This window comes from Sceloporus undulatus, chromosome 1 (genome assembly GCF_019175285.1).
Source record: "Sceloporus undulatus isolate JIND9_A2432 ecotype Alabama chromosome 1, SceUnd_v1.1, whole genome shotgun sequence".
NCBI classification, from domain to species: Eukaryota; Metazoa; Chordata; class Lepidosauria; order Squamata; family Phrynosomatidae; genus Sceloporus; species Sceloporus undulatus.
The window spans coordinates 337814836-337831445 of NC_056522.1; the positions used below are offsets into that span (position 1 = coordinate 337814836).

Below are 16610 nucleotides of genomic sequence, written 5' to 3' on the forward strand. Positions count from 1 at the left end.
CTGGGGGGATTGGAATGTATACTGGGCATTTCCAATCTGTGTACCATTGTTTTGTGTTCCATATTTATTGACAAATTTTAGTTAGAATTAGCATAGATTCTGTCTTTGCAGTATTGTTATATTGGTATGCCATCCGTTCTGCCCTGAGTACAGCTTTGCTCTCTAAATTTGTAAACTCGTCTTCAAATAGTTCTTCCTTTAATGAATCTGTCATCCTTTCAATTCTTTTACACAGTCCTTCTATGTATTGTTTTTTCAAGTACACAGATTTTAGAAGATACATTAATAAAATAAAATGCATAGTTCCATATTCAGCTGCCCAGCTGGATATTCTCTGCTGCTTTTGCTATCCAGCTGCCAAACTACAACACAAGTAGTGGTTGAAATTTTGGCCACAGTAAAGAGTTGTTTTTCTATCTGATTTTGTGCATCTCTGCTTCCATCCAAGCATTATTGTTACTGTCTGCAAATGAACACAACAACACATATTAAAGGACTTTGTAAAAATGACTGAAAGAGAACAAAAAATAAATTAGCATGTGGAGAGATCTTGTAGCACCTTGTAGTAGTCTCAAAGGTGCTACAAAATCTCTCCAGATACTGATTCAACAGACTTACATGGCTATATCTTTGAAAAAATAAATTAATTATAATTCATTATTACTTTTTGTTTGGTATTTCTTCATAATTAATTTTGCATCTTTCTCCCTACAATTTTCTATAAAGTACACTTTATTGGAATATCTGGATTCTGTCATTTGATTGAAAGCACCTTCTCCATTTTGAAGCATGAGTCTGTGTTATCAAATGTGGTTAATTATTAAACTGCTTAATCAGGACACTTGACTCGGCAGATGGTTGAAAGGGCATTTCCACAAGCAGGGACCGAAGGGAGAAGGAAAACAGAATCATAAAAAATCTTAACCAAATAAGGGAAGGAATAGTCTAGGTTACTAGACCATTGACAAAACATTTTTTTTCATTCTTTCAGGATTAACTTTATTCTGTTTTTAGGATGTTGGGAAATGGTGACATCAGAATTTTGCTTTTAATTCTTTCATTGTTAACGAACATCAAGAGTACAAAGGTGTTGTCAGACCAGAAAAAATGTGCCGATCCAGAATGTGAAAGTAAGTGCAAACATCTGTGGTTTAAATAAGTATTTTCAAAACTAATTTAAATAAAATGCAAAATGTTAAAACAAAATGCAGCAACAAATTAATTTGAAAATGTTTGTCAAAATATTGCTTTAGGATTGATTAGTTTATATATTTTCAACATAAAAGAACTATGGAAAAGGAATGACTTTCAGAAAACCATTGGGTTGATCTGTGGTGCAGTAAATGTAAAAGGACAAAGTTCAGTTAGAAAAATAGCCTGTTAGCAAAGATTGGAACAAGTTATTTCATGTTCTTCCTTGCATTTAAAAGACATGTACCCTACAGGAATTAAAGCTTAACAAATATATGCAATTTTCTGGTGTCAACCAAATTTATATCATATATTCAGCCTGCTGGCCTGCCTTTCTTTTATATAATTTTATCTACCTTGTTTGCTTTGCAACTTTGTCTTACAATTATAGACACTCCTATACACACTTAAGTAGCTGTAAACATGATTCATTACAACGAGGTTTACTTCTGAATAAAGAAATGTGCTAAAGGGTAAAGGATATAGCCTTCCAGATGTTGGTCTAATTAGAAATGTGGATTTTAATTGTATATTGTACTTTATTTATTGTTATTCTCGTTTGTTGTAACCCGCATTGATCCAGAGGGAGAAGTGGGCTATAAATAAAATGTATTTATTATTATTATTATTATTATTATTATTATTATTATTATTATTATTAGTATTATTACCACCTAGCATTCCTTATCATTGGTTGTACTGGCAAGAGCCAATGGGAGATTCAGTCCATTATCTGGAGGTTTGCATATTTCTCATGCTTACCTCTGCTCTATAAAACTAATACACTAGTAAAATATCTATCAGTATAACTGGTAGATTCTCATTCCTGCTCTCTCATCTTTTATGTTTCAGTGACCCTAGAAATAAGGTATATATACCTCTATATGCTTCATGCACAGAGAAATATTACACAGACCCTCCTGGACTCCTGTCAGTCAAGATGAGCCATCAAGTATCTGAGATGGGGGTAGACAAGTGGTAGACTCATAGTACGCCAGGCAACATTTCACAGAGGCACTCCTGGGTAGTGCAGAGGCATAGTATGGTAGTTCAGAAGGTGAGGCTTTGCATACAGATCAGGGAGCAGTATGACTAGGAGTACAATCCAAACTGCAAATATGCCAGAAGAAGAAATTAATCAATTTCTACAAATGTTCAAATGCTAGAAGCAGGTAAATTGACCTGCACACTCCATGCTGTCTAATTAAATGATTTATGGAATACAATAACACTCACACACACACACATGCATGTATGCATGCTCACATACTCATTTTAATGCTAGTAAAGAAAATATTAGGAGACAGTGATCCAGGCTTTAAAGTGACTTGACCAAGTATGTTTATAAATCCAAGGACTTCTTAGAGAGAAACTGCGGCTTATTGGTAGAGCATCTGCTTCACATGTAGAAAGTCCCAGATTCAATTTCCAGAGTGAGTAGCAAAATAATTTTGCCCTAAAGCCAAGAAGACTGCTGCCTGTCACTTTCAACAGTTCTGGCAAGATTAATAAAATAGTGTCCAGATTTAATATAAAGCAGATGCCTATGTTCCTAATTAACTACTGCCCCAGTTAAATTTCAAACATTTTTTAAAGGATTATTTAGGTTGCAATCAGCAAGTCCCATTGAACACAATGGGATTTCCTTCAGCTTGTTAGTGTGCTTGTGTATGAATACACACACATTACCACAATGGAGTTATTCTGAGAGGCATCATATCCCTAGTATATTAATATACTGTACTTAGAAGCCACAGTTTATAAGAGACATCAAACACATTGGACTTATAGATTTGTTTTGTTAATCTGTATCCCCTCCTTCATCCACCACTGGAGTGCAAATCTGTGTTTGTCTGGTTAAGAGTGAGCACACAACTGCATGTTCTCTTATCTATTAGCTTACCCTTCACCCCCTATCAGTGAAATATGGGGTTTCATATTTTAATATCTTGATGTCTAGAGCCAGGCATGTATTTAAGAAAAGATCCTAAAATGCAAAGACATACGACATGGCACAAAAGCCAGAATCAAACAAGCCATTGTATTCCCTAGTACCATGTATGGATGTGAGAGCTGGACAATCAAGAAAGAAGATAGGAGGAAAATCAACTCATTCTAAATGTGGTGCTGGAGAAGAGTGCTAAGGATTCCATGGACAGCCCAAAAGACAGACAGATGGGTCCTAGAGCAGATCAAGCCAGAAATATCCCTAGAAGCCAAGATTACAAGACTTAAACTGGTGGGGGGCCCATTTTGATAATGGCTGAAGTGGTGGCAGCAGTGGCTCCAGCAGTTCTCTGGGTCACCAACAACATCCTGCACATCCTTGCAGCCTGCACAAAATCCTTTGGTGGGCCACAAGTGGCCTGCAGGACATATGTTGTGCAGTCCTGATCTAGATAAATACTAAATCAAAACTAAATGGATTTGCTGATAGCTCCATCCTCCCACAGGTTCTTCACATAGCCTCTCACAGTAAGAACTAAGCAAGTCCCATAGCATAGTAGTTAAAGACCAAGCTTCTTTCTTACTTCAGTCTGTGTCCTTATTTTCTCTTCCTATTCACCCATTCAAGAATTGTCTCAAATCACATCTATGTTTTGTTACTCCAAAGTTAAAGCCATCAGTCATTCCAGAATCCTATTGCCCTTTCAATGGGAAAACCATCAGGTCTTTGTTACACTGCAGGATAACACCAAGCATCACTCGAGCCTAGAAAAACAGATATAAATATTGGCCATACACCTGGCCAATTTGCTGCTACAGACCGAGGCTCTGTCACACAGACAGGAGCTCAGCTCTTTGCATTGTCCTCAGATGCTGTCCGAGCCCTGCTCTGTTTCCCATAGAACACTTTCTTCAGCAGCTTATCACCCCTGCTTACTCCTGATTTCTCACTATCCAACCTTTCCACACCTTTCTTTTCTGATACTTGTGTGCTCTTAAGATTACATTAGTTTGGGTGTACCTTTGAACATTTCTAAATAAAACTCTTCATTTCATTTAGAACGGGAGTCTTGTAGTAGTGAGTACTGGTGTACATAGGTGTAAAAGATCCCTGAAGTTACCCAACCTCTTGCAGGCCTCTTCTTCCAGCAAATTAATTCCCCCAAATGCCATGGAGATGTTGACTTTGTTGGGGGGGGGGGAACCCAAGCTCCACCAAACTCATGCTCTTTGGGTAACATATCCCCCCCCCATGTTATACTCCATCCCCACCCCTTCTTTGGGAACACGATTGTGCGCTATTTTAGAGTCAACAGTTAGAGAATACTGCACAATGTTTAGAGTACATTTTTACTGCGTGTTAAGATAAATCCTTAAATCTGCATTTTATTAACTTTGTTTCACACATATTGGTTAATAATATAATAAAGCTCTTCAAATGTCTTTTCTAACATATATTTAGCATCAATGAGTAGAGCGCTAGCCATTAAAGACTACAGTGGCCCTGACTGTCGCTATCTGGACTTCAAAACAGGGGAAGAGATAACGATATACTTCAAACTTTCCAGGAAAAGGGAGGATTTGTGGGCAGGAAGTGTAAGTATTTTATATAGCAACCATTTATTTATGAGAAACCAGAAAGCAGTAATACCAGAGACATGTTATTTATAAATGTGGCCAGGATAATAGCTGTTTAGCAGTAGTACAGACCATCTTGGAGGATGGTGGATTCTCCTCCTTTGGACGTTTTCAAACAGAGGTTGAATGGCACCTCTTAGGAACACTTTAGTTGTGTACTCCAGCCAGGCAGGGAGTTGCAAGAGATGGCCCTTTTTGTTACTTTCAGGTGTATGATTCTAGGATTTGATGATATACTTCTTTTGGATCCCACGGCTTTCCCAAAACCTGTGATCTGACCTCCTTGCTAAAATCCTCTTTGAAACCAGAATTCTTGTCTACTAGGGCTGGCTGCAACCAATGAGGAAGCGGAAGAAAGTCCCAATTCTCTGGATAGCAAAGTACATAATTATACTTTAAGCTATAAAACCACAACATAGCTCCTTGCGGATTCTAAGGAGTTTATCACATGGGGAAAATGGAACTTTAAACGGTCAGAACAAGCAGTTATCCAGCATATTAGGCACAATTGTGCAAATGGTTTTTAGACAACGTTGCGTGCAAACCACTTAAAATTGGACAAGAAAGTGATATGAACCAGGAAATAAGCATTTTGGGGGAAATATCAGAAATTCATTTCCATTTCATTCATGAATTTGCTTTTTTGCAAAATTGCTGTAGTCTGAAAGCTACTTGTGGTTTATTCATGGGATTCTCCCTGTTTATGTGGTTTTGCCTGATTTTCCATGGTTCTTTGGGGAGAGTTTACTACCAGTGCTGCGGAATAAGTAAAATAAGTACTCACCCTTCTTTGTAGCCAGTGCTCTTAAAACAAATAACTGATGCAAGGGCAGAGAGAGAGAGAGAGAGAGAGAGAGAGAGAGAAGTCAGAGTCCCGGCGCGCTCCTCTTCCTTTCTCTCTGTGTGTATGTCTCCAGCTTCAGCCACAAGCCCACAGTGATCCCCAAACTGTCCTCTTTAAGGGATTTTGGACTTCAGCTCCCAGAATCCCAGGCTATTGGCCAACATGGATGAGGCTTCTGGGAGCTGAATTCCAAAATTCCTTTAAAGGGGACAATTTGGGGATCATCACTTCAGCCTTCTTTCTGAGCTAGAGCTCTTGAAGAAACAGCTACCAAGGCAAAAGCAGGCACAGAGCGAGATAGAAAAAAGGCAGAGTTCCCCCTCGCTCTTTCCTGAGTATGTCTATCTATCTCCTGCTTCAGTTTCCCCCATAGCCAGGGCTCTTAAAAAACAGCTGCTGTTGGAAGGAAGGGACACACACACACACACACACACACACACAGAGAGAGAGAGAGAGAGATTTCTTGCAGTCTACGCATGAAAATCATTTGCGCATTTGATGGCTTTTTCAGGATGCACAAGCTTTTATCATTATCAGAAAGAAGGTACATTTGGTTCCGTTGTGTGAAACCCATTTGTGCATTTGCGCACAAGTGCAGGTTGATCTTAGATTTTGCATGAGATAACAGCGCTTTGCATGTGAAAACCATTTACCCAATTGTGAGTTAATAACGTGTTCTGACCATTTTACATTTCCAATTTCCCCCATGTGATAAACTCCTAAGCTTCTTTAAGAAATACTAGCCAGCTATGCTTCACAAGCCTTTTATGTGTATTTTTATTATTATTATTCCACTTTTACTGTTAGAAAATTCAGTCTGTTTTAGTAGTAGGACAAGGTAATTTTTTCTACAATAATCTTATTCTAAGATAGCAAAAGAGAAAATGTAAAGCTGAGGGTGAGAGTGGGGATATAGAGTAAACTGCAATCCAGAAAGCAAACATATCAAGGTCCATACATGCAGCTGGGCTGGTTTTCTGTTATAATCATGACATAATATTTTACTTCTACTTTATTATTATTAACTACCTTGAAAACTATTTTCAGTGGAAAAATGGAATATAGATTTAATAAATAAATCCTTAACATTCAACAATTTTATTAATGTGCAAGATAAAAATTTTCTGTACATTTAAGAAAACATTTTCTGTATATTTAAGAAATGAAAAAGAACATTTCCTGAGGCTGGATAAGAGTGTTTATTATGCACATGTAATAGAAATAAATGGTCTTCTAATTTTTGCTGTAACACAATGTTTTAAGTGCAAAAGCATAACGTTTACATATAATATCAATCATATATAAAATATTAAATTTTAAATTTATACAGAAAGGAAGAGATTTTGGATATTTTCCAAAGGATGCAGTCCAGATTGAAGAGGTTTTTAATACAAAAGAAGTAGAAGTACCAACTAAGGTAAATAAGCATGATTAAGCAAAGGGTGAAGCAAAGGAGCAACCAGAGGTCACTCTGGCCCCAATCACTCCAGGAATGCGGTGACTGGATGCTGCTGTCCCAAAGCCGGCCGCTATCACGGTCTCAAACAGGCCACCAGCAGGAGCAGCTTTTTGCCACTCCTTTTTGGGCCGGCTTTGGGCTGCCTTAGGTGGCCTCAGAGTGACTTCCAGGTGGTTTGAACACCACACCCCCAAAGTGCCCGGAAGGTGCTTTATTTGGCCCATGTGTTTTGGATCTGTATCAGATATACAGTTGGCCCTCCTCATCCATGGATATTTTATCCATGGATTCAAGCATCCACAGCTTGAAAATCTTTTTTAAAAGTATAAATTCCAAATATCAAACCTTGATTTTAAATGTTATAGAAGGGACTCCATTTTGCTATGCCATTGTATTTAATGGGACTTGAGCATCCACACATTTTGTTATCAATGCGAGATCCTGGAACCAAACCCCAGTGGATAACAACAATCCATTGTACAAGTAAAGAAATCCCAAAGTTTCATTTGTTCTCAATATTCCTTTTCTTCTCGGTCCATGAAAGCTAGCTAGATTCAGGATAACTGACACCCTCATTTTCAGAGCTTTAAATAGTTACTTTTTTGGACACCAGTCCCAGAATCTTCCAGCCAGCAAGGCAGATGCCTATGGTAGCTGGAAGAATTTAAATTCTATAGTCTCCAAAAGATAACATTTCAAAACTTTGCTCTTTTCCTGAGCATCACCTGGCCAGACTTGCAGAAAGTCCTAGGAAAAGGAGAAAGCCTCCCTGCCCTCCTGAGTATCATCTGACCTTCATTATAAAATGGATGGTGCCATCCATACTGTGGCAGAGCAATATGCTTACATCTCTATGCCTTCAAGGTAGAACAAGCTGCAAGAAACTATTGGTGGGTCTCTGCCCATGATCACTCAGACATTGTCTCAGGACTATTTCTTTAATATGTTAATATATTTGTAGAATTCATTTGGTAAGGCTGCAATTCTGTTTGCAGACAGAAAGTGAATTGGATCTAGTGCTAATTAGAAAATGAATTTATTACAATTTATTGATGATTTCTCACTAAGTCCCATTGATTTCAAATGCTCAACTTTAAGTATGATTGGATAGAATGCATAAATTAACTAATTTGAACTTACTTTAGAATACAATTGGGTAAAACCAAAATTGCAATGGTATCCTAGTATTATGCATAATGTTTTTACTGTACTTGTAAATCTAAGGCTATGCTACAGGTTTATTTGTTACTAACATACATAACAATGTATGTAAAGTATACATATACATTATATTTTTGTTGTTGTTGTGTGCCTTCGAGTAGTTCTGATTTATGGCGACCTTAAGGTATTAAACTCACTGGGTGACCATGGGCAAGTCACACACTACCAGCTTCAGACAAGAGTAATGGCAAACCTTCTCTGAACAAATCCAGCCAAGAAAACTGTAATATGACAGGTTTGCCTTAGAGTCACCATAAGTAGGAAATGAGTTGAAGGCACACACAACACCAAAAAGCAAACCTATAATATTTTTATGAGGCTGAAAGTGTGTGACTTTTCCAAGTTCATCCAGTGGGTTTCCATGGCTGAATGGGGAATGGAACCCTGGTCTCCATAGTCATAGTCCAACACTCAAACCACCACACCCCTCTGCCAAATACAAATGAGTAAATATGGTTTAACGTTTTGTTTCAGATGCCAACATTATCCAATTTGGTTTCTTAAAAGCAGTGAATTTGCTCAGCTTTAAATGCTTTGTTATTGTTGTATGGCAACCCTAAGGTGAATTTATAATGCATCTGAGGAAGCAGACTGAAGTCTACGAAAGCTCATGCTGTCAACTTCTTTCTTTCAGTTAATCTCAAAGGTGCTAAAGGATCTCTCTACATTCTGATTCTACAGATTAACATGGCTATATCTTTGAATTTTATCATGTTTTGTTTTGTGTTTTTGGCAGAATTTATTCAAAGGGGGGTTGCCCTTGCCTTCCTCTGAAGCTGAGAGAGTGTGATTTGCTCAAGGTCATCCACTGAGTTTCTATGGCTGAAATGAGTATTAGGACCTTAGTCTCCAAAATTGTAGTCTAACTCTCAAATCATTAAACTACACTGGCTATCCCCTACCTGTTAATTTTTATTTTTTAAAGGAAAAGCATATTTCACAAATTAATCATTGAATAGCATGGGTTTTCTTGCATTTGCATTATTTTTATTAATAATTATCTTATGTTAAGAAATTATAGAGAAGGAGGATTAGAAAATTGTCACTGAAGATGTGTATACAGAACATTAAGTGTGGAGTTCTGAATGGTACATTCAATTCATACATGTTTTTACTTGTAGGAAACTGATTTCCTTTGCCTTGATGGAAAGGACTATGTCTTTGAAAATGAAGGCAGCATACTTAACCACGATGAAGGAAATGAATATTTACATCTTCACACAGATGTATTCCCAAAGGAATATAAAAAGCCATTTCCTGACAGTGAAGAATTTGACAGTAAATCCGAAGAGCTGTATATTCTGGAATCTACAAGTCATGATGATTCAGAACTCAGAGATAGCAAGATTGGACAAGATGAAACTATTCAGCAAGAAGACCAAAATAGTCAGACTCTGGGACACACCCCTTCTCAGTCTTCCTGGACCATCTCTAGTTTTACAAACTGGTTTAGTTTAGAAAGAAAAAAAAATGAGGAGGCTGCTGGAAAAACTGCAGATACTGCAAAAGAAGTTACATTTAGACATAGAAAAACAACCATAATGGATGACAGTGACTTAAAAACACTAAATGAAGAAGGTGACATTGAGCCAAGGACCTCTAGCTGGTTTAAAAGTACTTTTACAGACTTGCTACATTATGGGGGTGAAAAATCAGGACTTGGTTTGCTCTACAAAGAAAATGATCCAGAAATCCTTGATAGCTCCACTACAGCTGGGACTGTTGAACATGACACTACTGCTGTATCAGAAGAAGTACATAGAAATTCTCGGCAATCCGAATCAAACTGGTTTGATAAAGAAATAAGTGATGTTTTAACTTTTGGGTACTTTAAGGGAAATAAAGTAAAGGAAAAGCCTACAGGTGGAGAGGAAAGTGATCAAAATGAAGAATCACCACCTCCAAGTACGCAGACGTCTTTAATACATGAAGACTTGAGAAAACAAGCTGTTGAAATGATTAACTCTGAAGAACAAGAAAAATATGATGAAACTGTAAAGCAAATAACTGAATCAACATTGCAGAAAGAAAAAGAAAAATATGATCAAGAAGCCCCTGAGAGATATATTAATAAAGCAAATAAACACATAGACTTAGATGCAGCAGATCCATCTTTCTCCATAGAGGTTCTTGATAAAATGGTGAAGTATGCAGAACAGGATTCAGAATCAAGAAATCAAGTTATGGAAAATATTAATATTAAGGCTGTAATGAAGGAGTCAGACAGAACAAATGACCAGTCAGGTTGGTATGAAAGTTTATACAGTAGAACTGTCAATGTTAAAAGGGTCACAGTAGATAATCAACCAGGTCATAAGTCTGTAGGTAGTAAAAGCACACAGGAATCAGCTGCAGATCAGCTTCAAGGTATAGATCCACTATATATTCAAAATGGAAGGGAGAAAAAACATGAGGGCCCCCCCAGAACATCAGCCTTTCACATTTATAAGTTATTTCACAAATGTACTAAATTTTCGGGGTCTTGCATCTGAAGAGAATACTAATGTACTAGATGTAGAAAAGGAGCTAAAGTCTAGTAAGGAAAGCACCCAATCTAAAAACAGTGATGAAATTGTAGATATTGATAAAGAAAGTAAACTAGTGTTAAATCAGATTATTATTGAAAAGGTTTCAGAACACAAGCCTGTTGACATTTCTCAAGAAAACATTGTGGCATCTTCTTCAGCTACAAAAAGTAAGAAAGAAAACAGAGAAAAAACAGAGGATAGTAAACTGGGGAAATACAAGACACATCTCCCGTCTGTAAAATCTGAATTAGAACACAGACTCGCCAATGGCCAGTGTATACAAATACATTGGAACCATACTTCAGAAAGTTTAGAAATACAGAATAATTCTAATATAAAACATAAAAATATTGGTCATATTTGGGAGGTGGAACAAACGTCTCCTTTAGAGCTAGAAAATCTAAGTTCTTCACTAGGCATTTATTCCTCTGAAAGATCTATGTTAATGAAAGAAGAACAACATGGAGGGGAAGCAGTCCAGCATAACAATGAATACATAAAGAATCCACATTTGGAAGGCACAGAAATGTATCTTGACAAGAAATCAAAGGAAGAAATTAAAATCGATGGTAAAGTAGAAAGTAGCCCAGTGACAAAAAAAATTACATTTTTCAGGGAACTGAAAGAACAGTCAGATAATTTTGCACAATCAAGGGACATTCCAGGTGAAAGTAAAATACTTCTTGATGCATCAGATGAAGATAAACCAGTTATAAATGTGGAGAAAGAACAAATTTTATCAGAAAAACCTAAGGAAATGGGAAGTGAGATAAAAGAGGTAAGTAGGGAGCCAGACAATAAAAATAATTACATAGATTGTAAGGAACATGCCTCCACTGACCAAACTAATAAGAAAGCACAGGAGAAAGGAGCTTCTCCAAGTGACTGGAATGTAGCTCAGTTCCCATTTTCTTCCCACTCATCTCAGGATACTGGCTTCTCAGATCCCACTCATTCTGAAGAAAAGCCCAGCCAGTTAGAACAGCTCCAGCCCTTCTTATCTCTGAGCCACTACAAACTTCTCCTTGGCTCCCAAAGCTTTACAGATAAAAATAAGAATTATTTGCAAGAAGCTCACGAAGACAAGAACTCCAAGAATGAAAACAGCCAGACTAAAAGTAGTGTTGAGATATTAATGAGAAACCAAGAAATAGAAGAGAAAAACCAGTTCTATCAGAAAATGAAAGGGGAAACAAATATGAAGGTAGATTTTTCTAACCAAGGTATTTTTTTACCTTCATCAGCAGTGCAAGACAATGGAGACAGTGAAAATGTAATAGAAGAAGCTCAATTATTAACAGACACATCTTCTACTTCATCTGAAAAATATTTGTTAGACCACACAATGGATTCCTTATTCAAGAAACAAAAACTCAAGGAGAAAGACACAGAGGATAAAGAATGTACTAATATACAAGGAAACAACCAGTTTTTTTCAGGTGAACAGCATGATGCACCAGAAATAAAATTTAATGTACAAAGGTCATCACAACAATACAACATTATGAAGAGAGATTTCACATCTAGCAACCCAAACTGTAACTATAATAAATGGTTAGTCAGTTTACAGAAAGATGATGTTACAGATTCTTATCAGAATAGGGAACTTGCTGAGATGAAAAATATAGAAAGTATGTCATCTGATGCCATCGAAGATGATTTTCCTCTGTGTTTGAATTATTACAAAAGTTTAATCACCAGGGAACGTATGGTTTATTTTTCTCAAGAAAGAGCCAAAGGAAAAATCTATATTTCAGAACATCTGACAGAAAATAATAAAGACAAACAATATGGTAAAGAAAATACAGAAAATGAGTCAAACAAACCAATAAATGAAGAGGATTCAAATATATTACATCAGCAAGGATTATCTACAGAAGCTACATCTCAGGGGGTGTTTCAAAGTGAAAAGGAGATTGATGGGCATGCCAGCAACACAGTGAGTTACAATTCTGTGAATGTGAAAAAGAAAAATGTCCAGGATCCACAAAGGCAGACAGATAAAAAAATCATTGAGGAGAAACATGGTTCAATGACAGACAAATATGTTGCTAATGGTCAATATAGTGATTCTTCCTTAAGAACAAGGGTTGTTTACGATCGTGGCACACAAGAACAAATGACATCTTCAAGCTCTGGCACTTTTCCTAAGGAAAATATGCATTCCCTTCAAGGGACTATAGGCCTGACATATGAGAAGGAAGATGGAAATGAGCCAAAAAATGATCACACAGTTACATCTTACTATCTTGGACCACAGGATGGTGAAAGTAGCAATATCATAGGATTAGAGCCTGATGAAAAGTGTATAAATCAGGTGATATGTGATAAAAAAATACATTCAGCACCTGATAAAGCAGTGGAGAAGCTTAAAATATTAGGTCAGCATAAACAAATAGATGGCACTAAAAATAATGAAGGTACTAAATTTGAACATCAGAAAGAAATACTAGATATAATGCCAAAACTACCTGGAGTAAAGTCTCAGGGAAAAAATGAAGACATTTTACTGACAATTGGCAATGGCAGCTTACTTCAGAAACACAGTGTAGCTGAAAGTATTTCTAGTGAAAATCCACCCCTTAATATAGAAATGCAAAGTGAGACATATGAGACAGATAATAATGTCAATCCTACCAAGCTTTTCTCTCATGATATTCCCCATCCTCTTGAGGCTGCAGATTATAAAAAGGACTACATACCACCACATACTAAAGATAACGGGAACATTTACCATTTAGCTACAGATCCTGATGATGAAATATTGGCACACAAGATAATTACTCTCCTTCCTAAAAATCTGAAATGTGTAGAAAAACAAGGGTATTCTGAGTACGTGAGGGATAGCCAAGGGAAAGATCAAAAAGTTATAGAAAATGACAAAGAAACAGAACACAGTGGCAGAAGTGAAAAGCCAGGAAGGCAAGGTGTTGTGAGTAATATTTTTGGTAAAACTTCATGGCTTTTTGGAGATCTATTTCAAAATAAGCCTAAAGATGTTACAAAAAATAAAGATGATGGAAATATTATTGTAACACAAACTAAGACAGACAGGAAGGAGGCTGATGTAGTGGAAAGTGACTTTGAGCAAAGCAAAAGCAATATTCAGAGTACAAAACCTATCCATTCTTCAGACATTTTTAACATTATAGAACAGGAGTCTAAGGGGAAAATATACAGCTACAACAAGGAAAAATCTATTACTAAAGATTTAAAAAATGACAACCAAAGAGAGACTGTTTCCCAGGAAACAGTTCAAAATGGTAAATGGATAAGAGACACAGAGTTGGACCTGACAGATGCTAGTTTCTTCATGAGATTCCAGGAAACCTATATAAAGCTAATTGTGGAGTCCAAAAGGATACTTCAAGCAAATGTGTGCGAAAGACATGAACTGGAGTCACTGGCACAAGAGTTTGAAAAGGTTTACCACGAGATTACCACTTTTCCCTGTGAAAATATTGACGGCAATCAGAGGCAATTGACCACTTCACAGGAGGATGAGCATAAATTAAACTTTATACATGAGAAATGTTTGAAAGCAAAACACAATTTACTTCGGGAGCTGCAAAGTCTTGTTGTGGACATCGAAAACAACTGTGGGGAAAAAAGGGCAAAATCAGGTACTAAACCACTATTTTGATGAAGCGAGACAAATACTTTGTTTGTTTGTAAAGCAAACCTCCCAGAGATAAGATACTGATGGAATTTTCCCAGCTTAAAATGTGACAAGAAATTGATGTGTATTATAAACTTATAGAACAGCAGGGTATTGACCGCTCAGAATAGTCTTTGCAATATTTTGTTGAATCATGCTGTGTTAAGATTATAGGCAACATAATTTAGAATCAAACATAATTTATTTTTATCAATAGATGCTAGATTCTAGAAAAATAGAACATACATAAAACAAAAGCACAATCTCAGAAGATAAGACAGAGCTGTCAACCAATTAACAGGTTTCTAGTTCCTTATTCATCTGGATTTTTAATCAGTTCTACTTGACTAAATGTTTATTTTAGATTAAAATAATTTATTAAAAATCCAACCTAGAGATATGAGCAATGAACCTGTAAATAGTATGCTAAAATGTTTGACTGCAAAGAAGAGCTGATGACACAACTAACATTTACAGATATCACTTTCCAATTATTTGTAGGCATAATGAATAAGGAACAATTGCCTGGCAATGCTCCTAAAGAAAGTAATTATTTGAATTCTGATAAAGAACCTAACAACAGCCAGCATTCAGAAACAAACAATATACCTCCAGTAAACAATGAAGAGAAAATGCATACTTCAATAAAAAATGACGGATTTCACCCAGATTTCAAGGGAAAATTACCAAAGAACCTTCGAATGACTCAGAACACTTTTATTAATAATGGTAAGCAGTATATCTAATTAAAAATACTCTAAAGTATTAATTTGTCCATAAAATAAGATAAATTGTAAGATATGCCCTCTCTTTTTCTTAATTTTTACATGAATCAGAAAGAGAATGGTTATTTCAGATAATCCTGCTTTTGAATGACTTCTGTGCCATTATAACATCTGGATTATCAATTATGACAACTGCTAGTAAAAAGGTATGTTTATTTTGACTTTATAACACAAGTAGAGCCTGAAATGCAAGAGATATATGCATCTTAAACAATCTTGTTTGCTATTCAGGTTTTTGCAGAATATGCCTTTTAATATAATAATCTGCATTTTGGTGCATTACTCTCCTAATGGCTCCCCTGAAATATTTTCTGCTTAGAAATGATAGTAATAGCAATAGCAATAACTTTTCTATACTGCTTATCAGTGCACTTAAGCACTCCCTAAGCTGTTTACAATGTGTGTAAACTAATTGTCTCCAACAAGATGTAAACTCATTTTAGCAACCTCAGAAGGATGCCAGGCTGAGTCAACCCTGGAGCTCTTGGCTGTTATCAAACTCACAACCTTGTGGTTTATGAGTGAGTGGCTGCAGTACAGGCATTTAACCACTGAGCCAGCAGGGCTCTTCATAACATTGAACATTTCCTTGTTCAAGGACCATGACATGTAAATCCTGTACTGTATGTCCAGGAAGGTTGAAATGCTCTGCAATTGGTTTTTGGGTATAGCCATTTCTAATGTCAGATTTATGTGCATAAATCTCTTGTGTAGATACTCCTATTTGTCCAATGTACAGTGTAGAGTGGCATAGTTGTCATAGGATGGCATATATCACATTGTAGGAAGAGCAAGTAAATGCACTTCTGATGTTGTGAGTGGCCTCTGTAATATTGCTTCCAGAATAGATAAAGAGACAGAGTTAGAATCATAGAATCATAGAGTTGGAAGAGACCACAAGGGCCATCCAGTCCAACCCCCTGCCATGCAGGAAATCCAAGTCAAAGCATCTCTGACAGATGGCCATCCAGCCTCTCTTTGAAGACCTCTAAGGAAGGAGACTCCATTACACTCTGAGGGAGTGTGTTCCACTGTCAAACAACCCTTACTGTCAGAAAGTTCCTCCTAATGTTGAGGTGGAACCTCTTTTCCTGCAGTTTGCATCCATTGTTCCACGTTCTAGTCTCTGGAGCAGCAGAAAACAAGCCTGCACCCTCCTCAACATGACACCCCTTCAAATATTTAAACAGTTAGCATCAGGAGTGTCACTGGTAGGGTGTGGGAAGTTTGAGTTGCACCAGGTGACACCCCAGAAGGGGGGTGACACCCAGTCGGCCCCTGCCCCCCACAGCCACTCCTTGGGCCTGCATGGGTGCCACTCCAGGCCTTGGGGGGGTCT

General features: G+C 37.0%; 1 protein-coding gene across 8 annotated transcripts in view; it reads left to right on the top strand.

The window, feature by feature from the left end:
- Positions 1 to 852: 852 nt before the first annotated feature.
- The window catches only part of MIA2 (MIA SH3 domain ER export factor 2), a 95914-nt gene continuing 80156 nt past the window's right edge, over positions 853 to 16610 (top strand). For 4 of the 8 annotated variants that reach the window (XM_042438271.1, XM_042438261.1, XM_042438281.1 and 1 more), the window contains exons 1-3: positions 11123 to 14451; positions 14988 to 15215; positions 15323 to 15417. In XM_042438271.1, the coding sequence (XP_042294205.1) occupies positions 11268 to 14451; positions 14988 to 15215; positions 15323 to 15417 (3507 nt within the window). In that variant the 5' untranslated portion in view covers positions 11123 to 11267. Of the gene's footprint in view, positions 1131 to 4600; positions 4735 to 6950; positions 7038 to 9421; positions 10545 to 10723; positions 14452 to 14987; positions 15216 to 15322; positions 15418 to 16610 lie in introns of those variants that run through there. The other 4 variants (XM_042438311.1, XM_042438320.1, XM_042438289.1 and 1 more) reach the window with 4 other exon arrangements.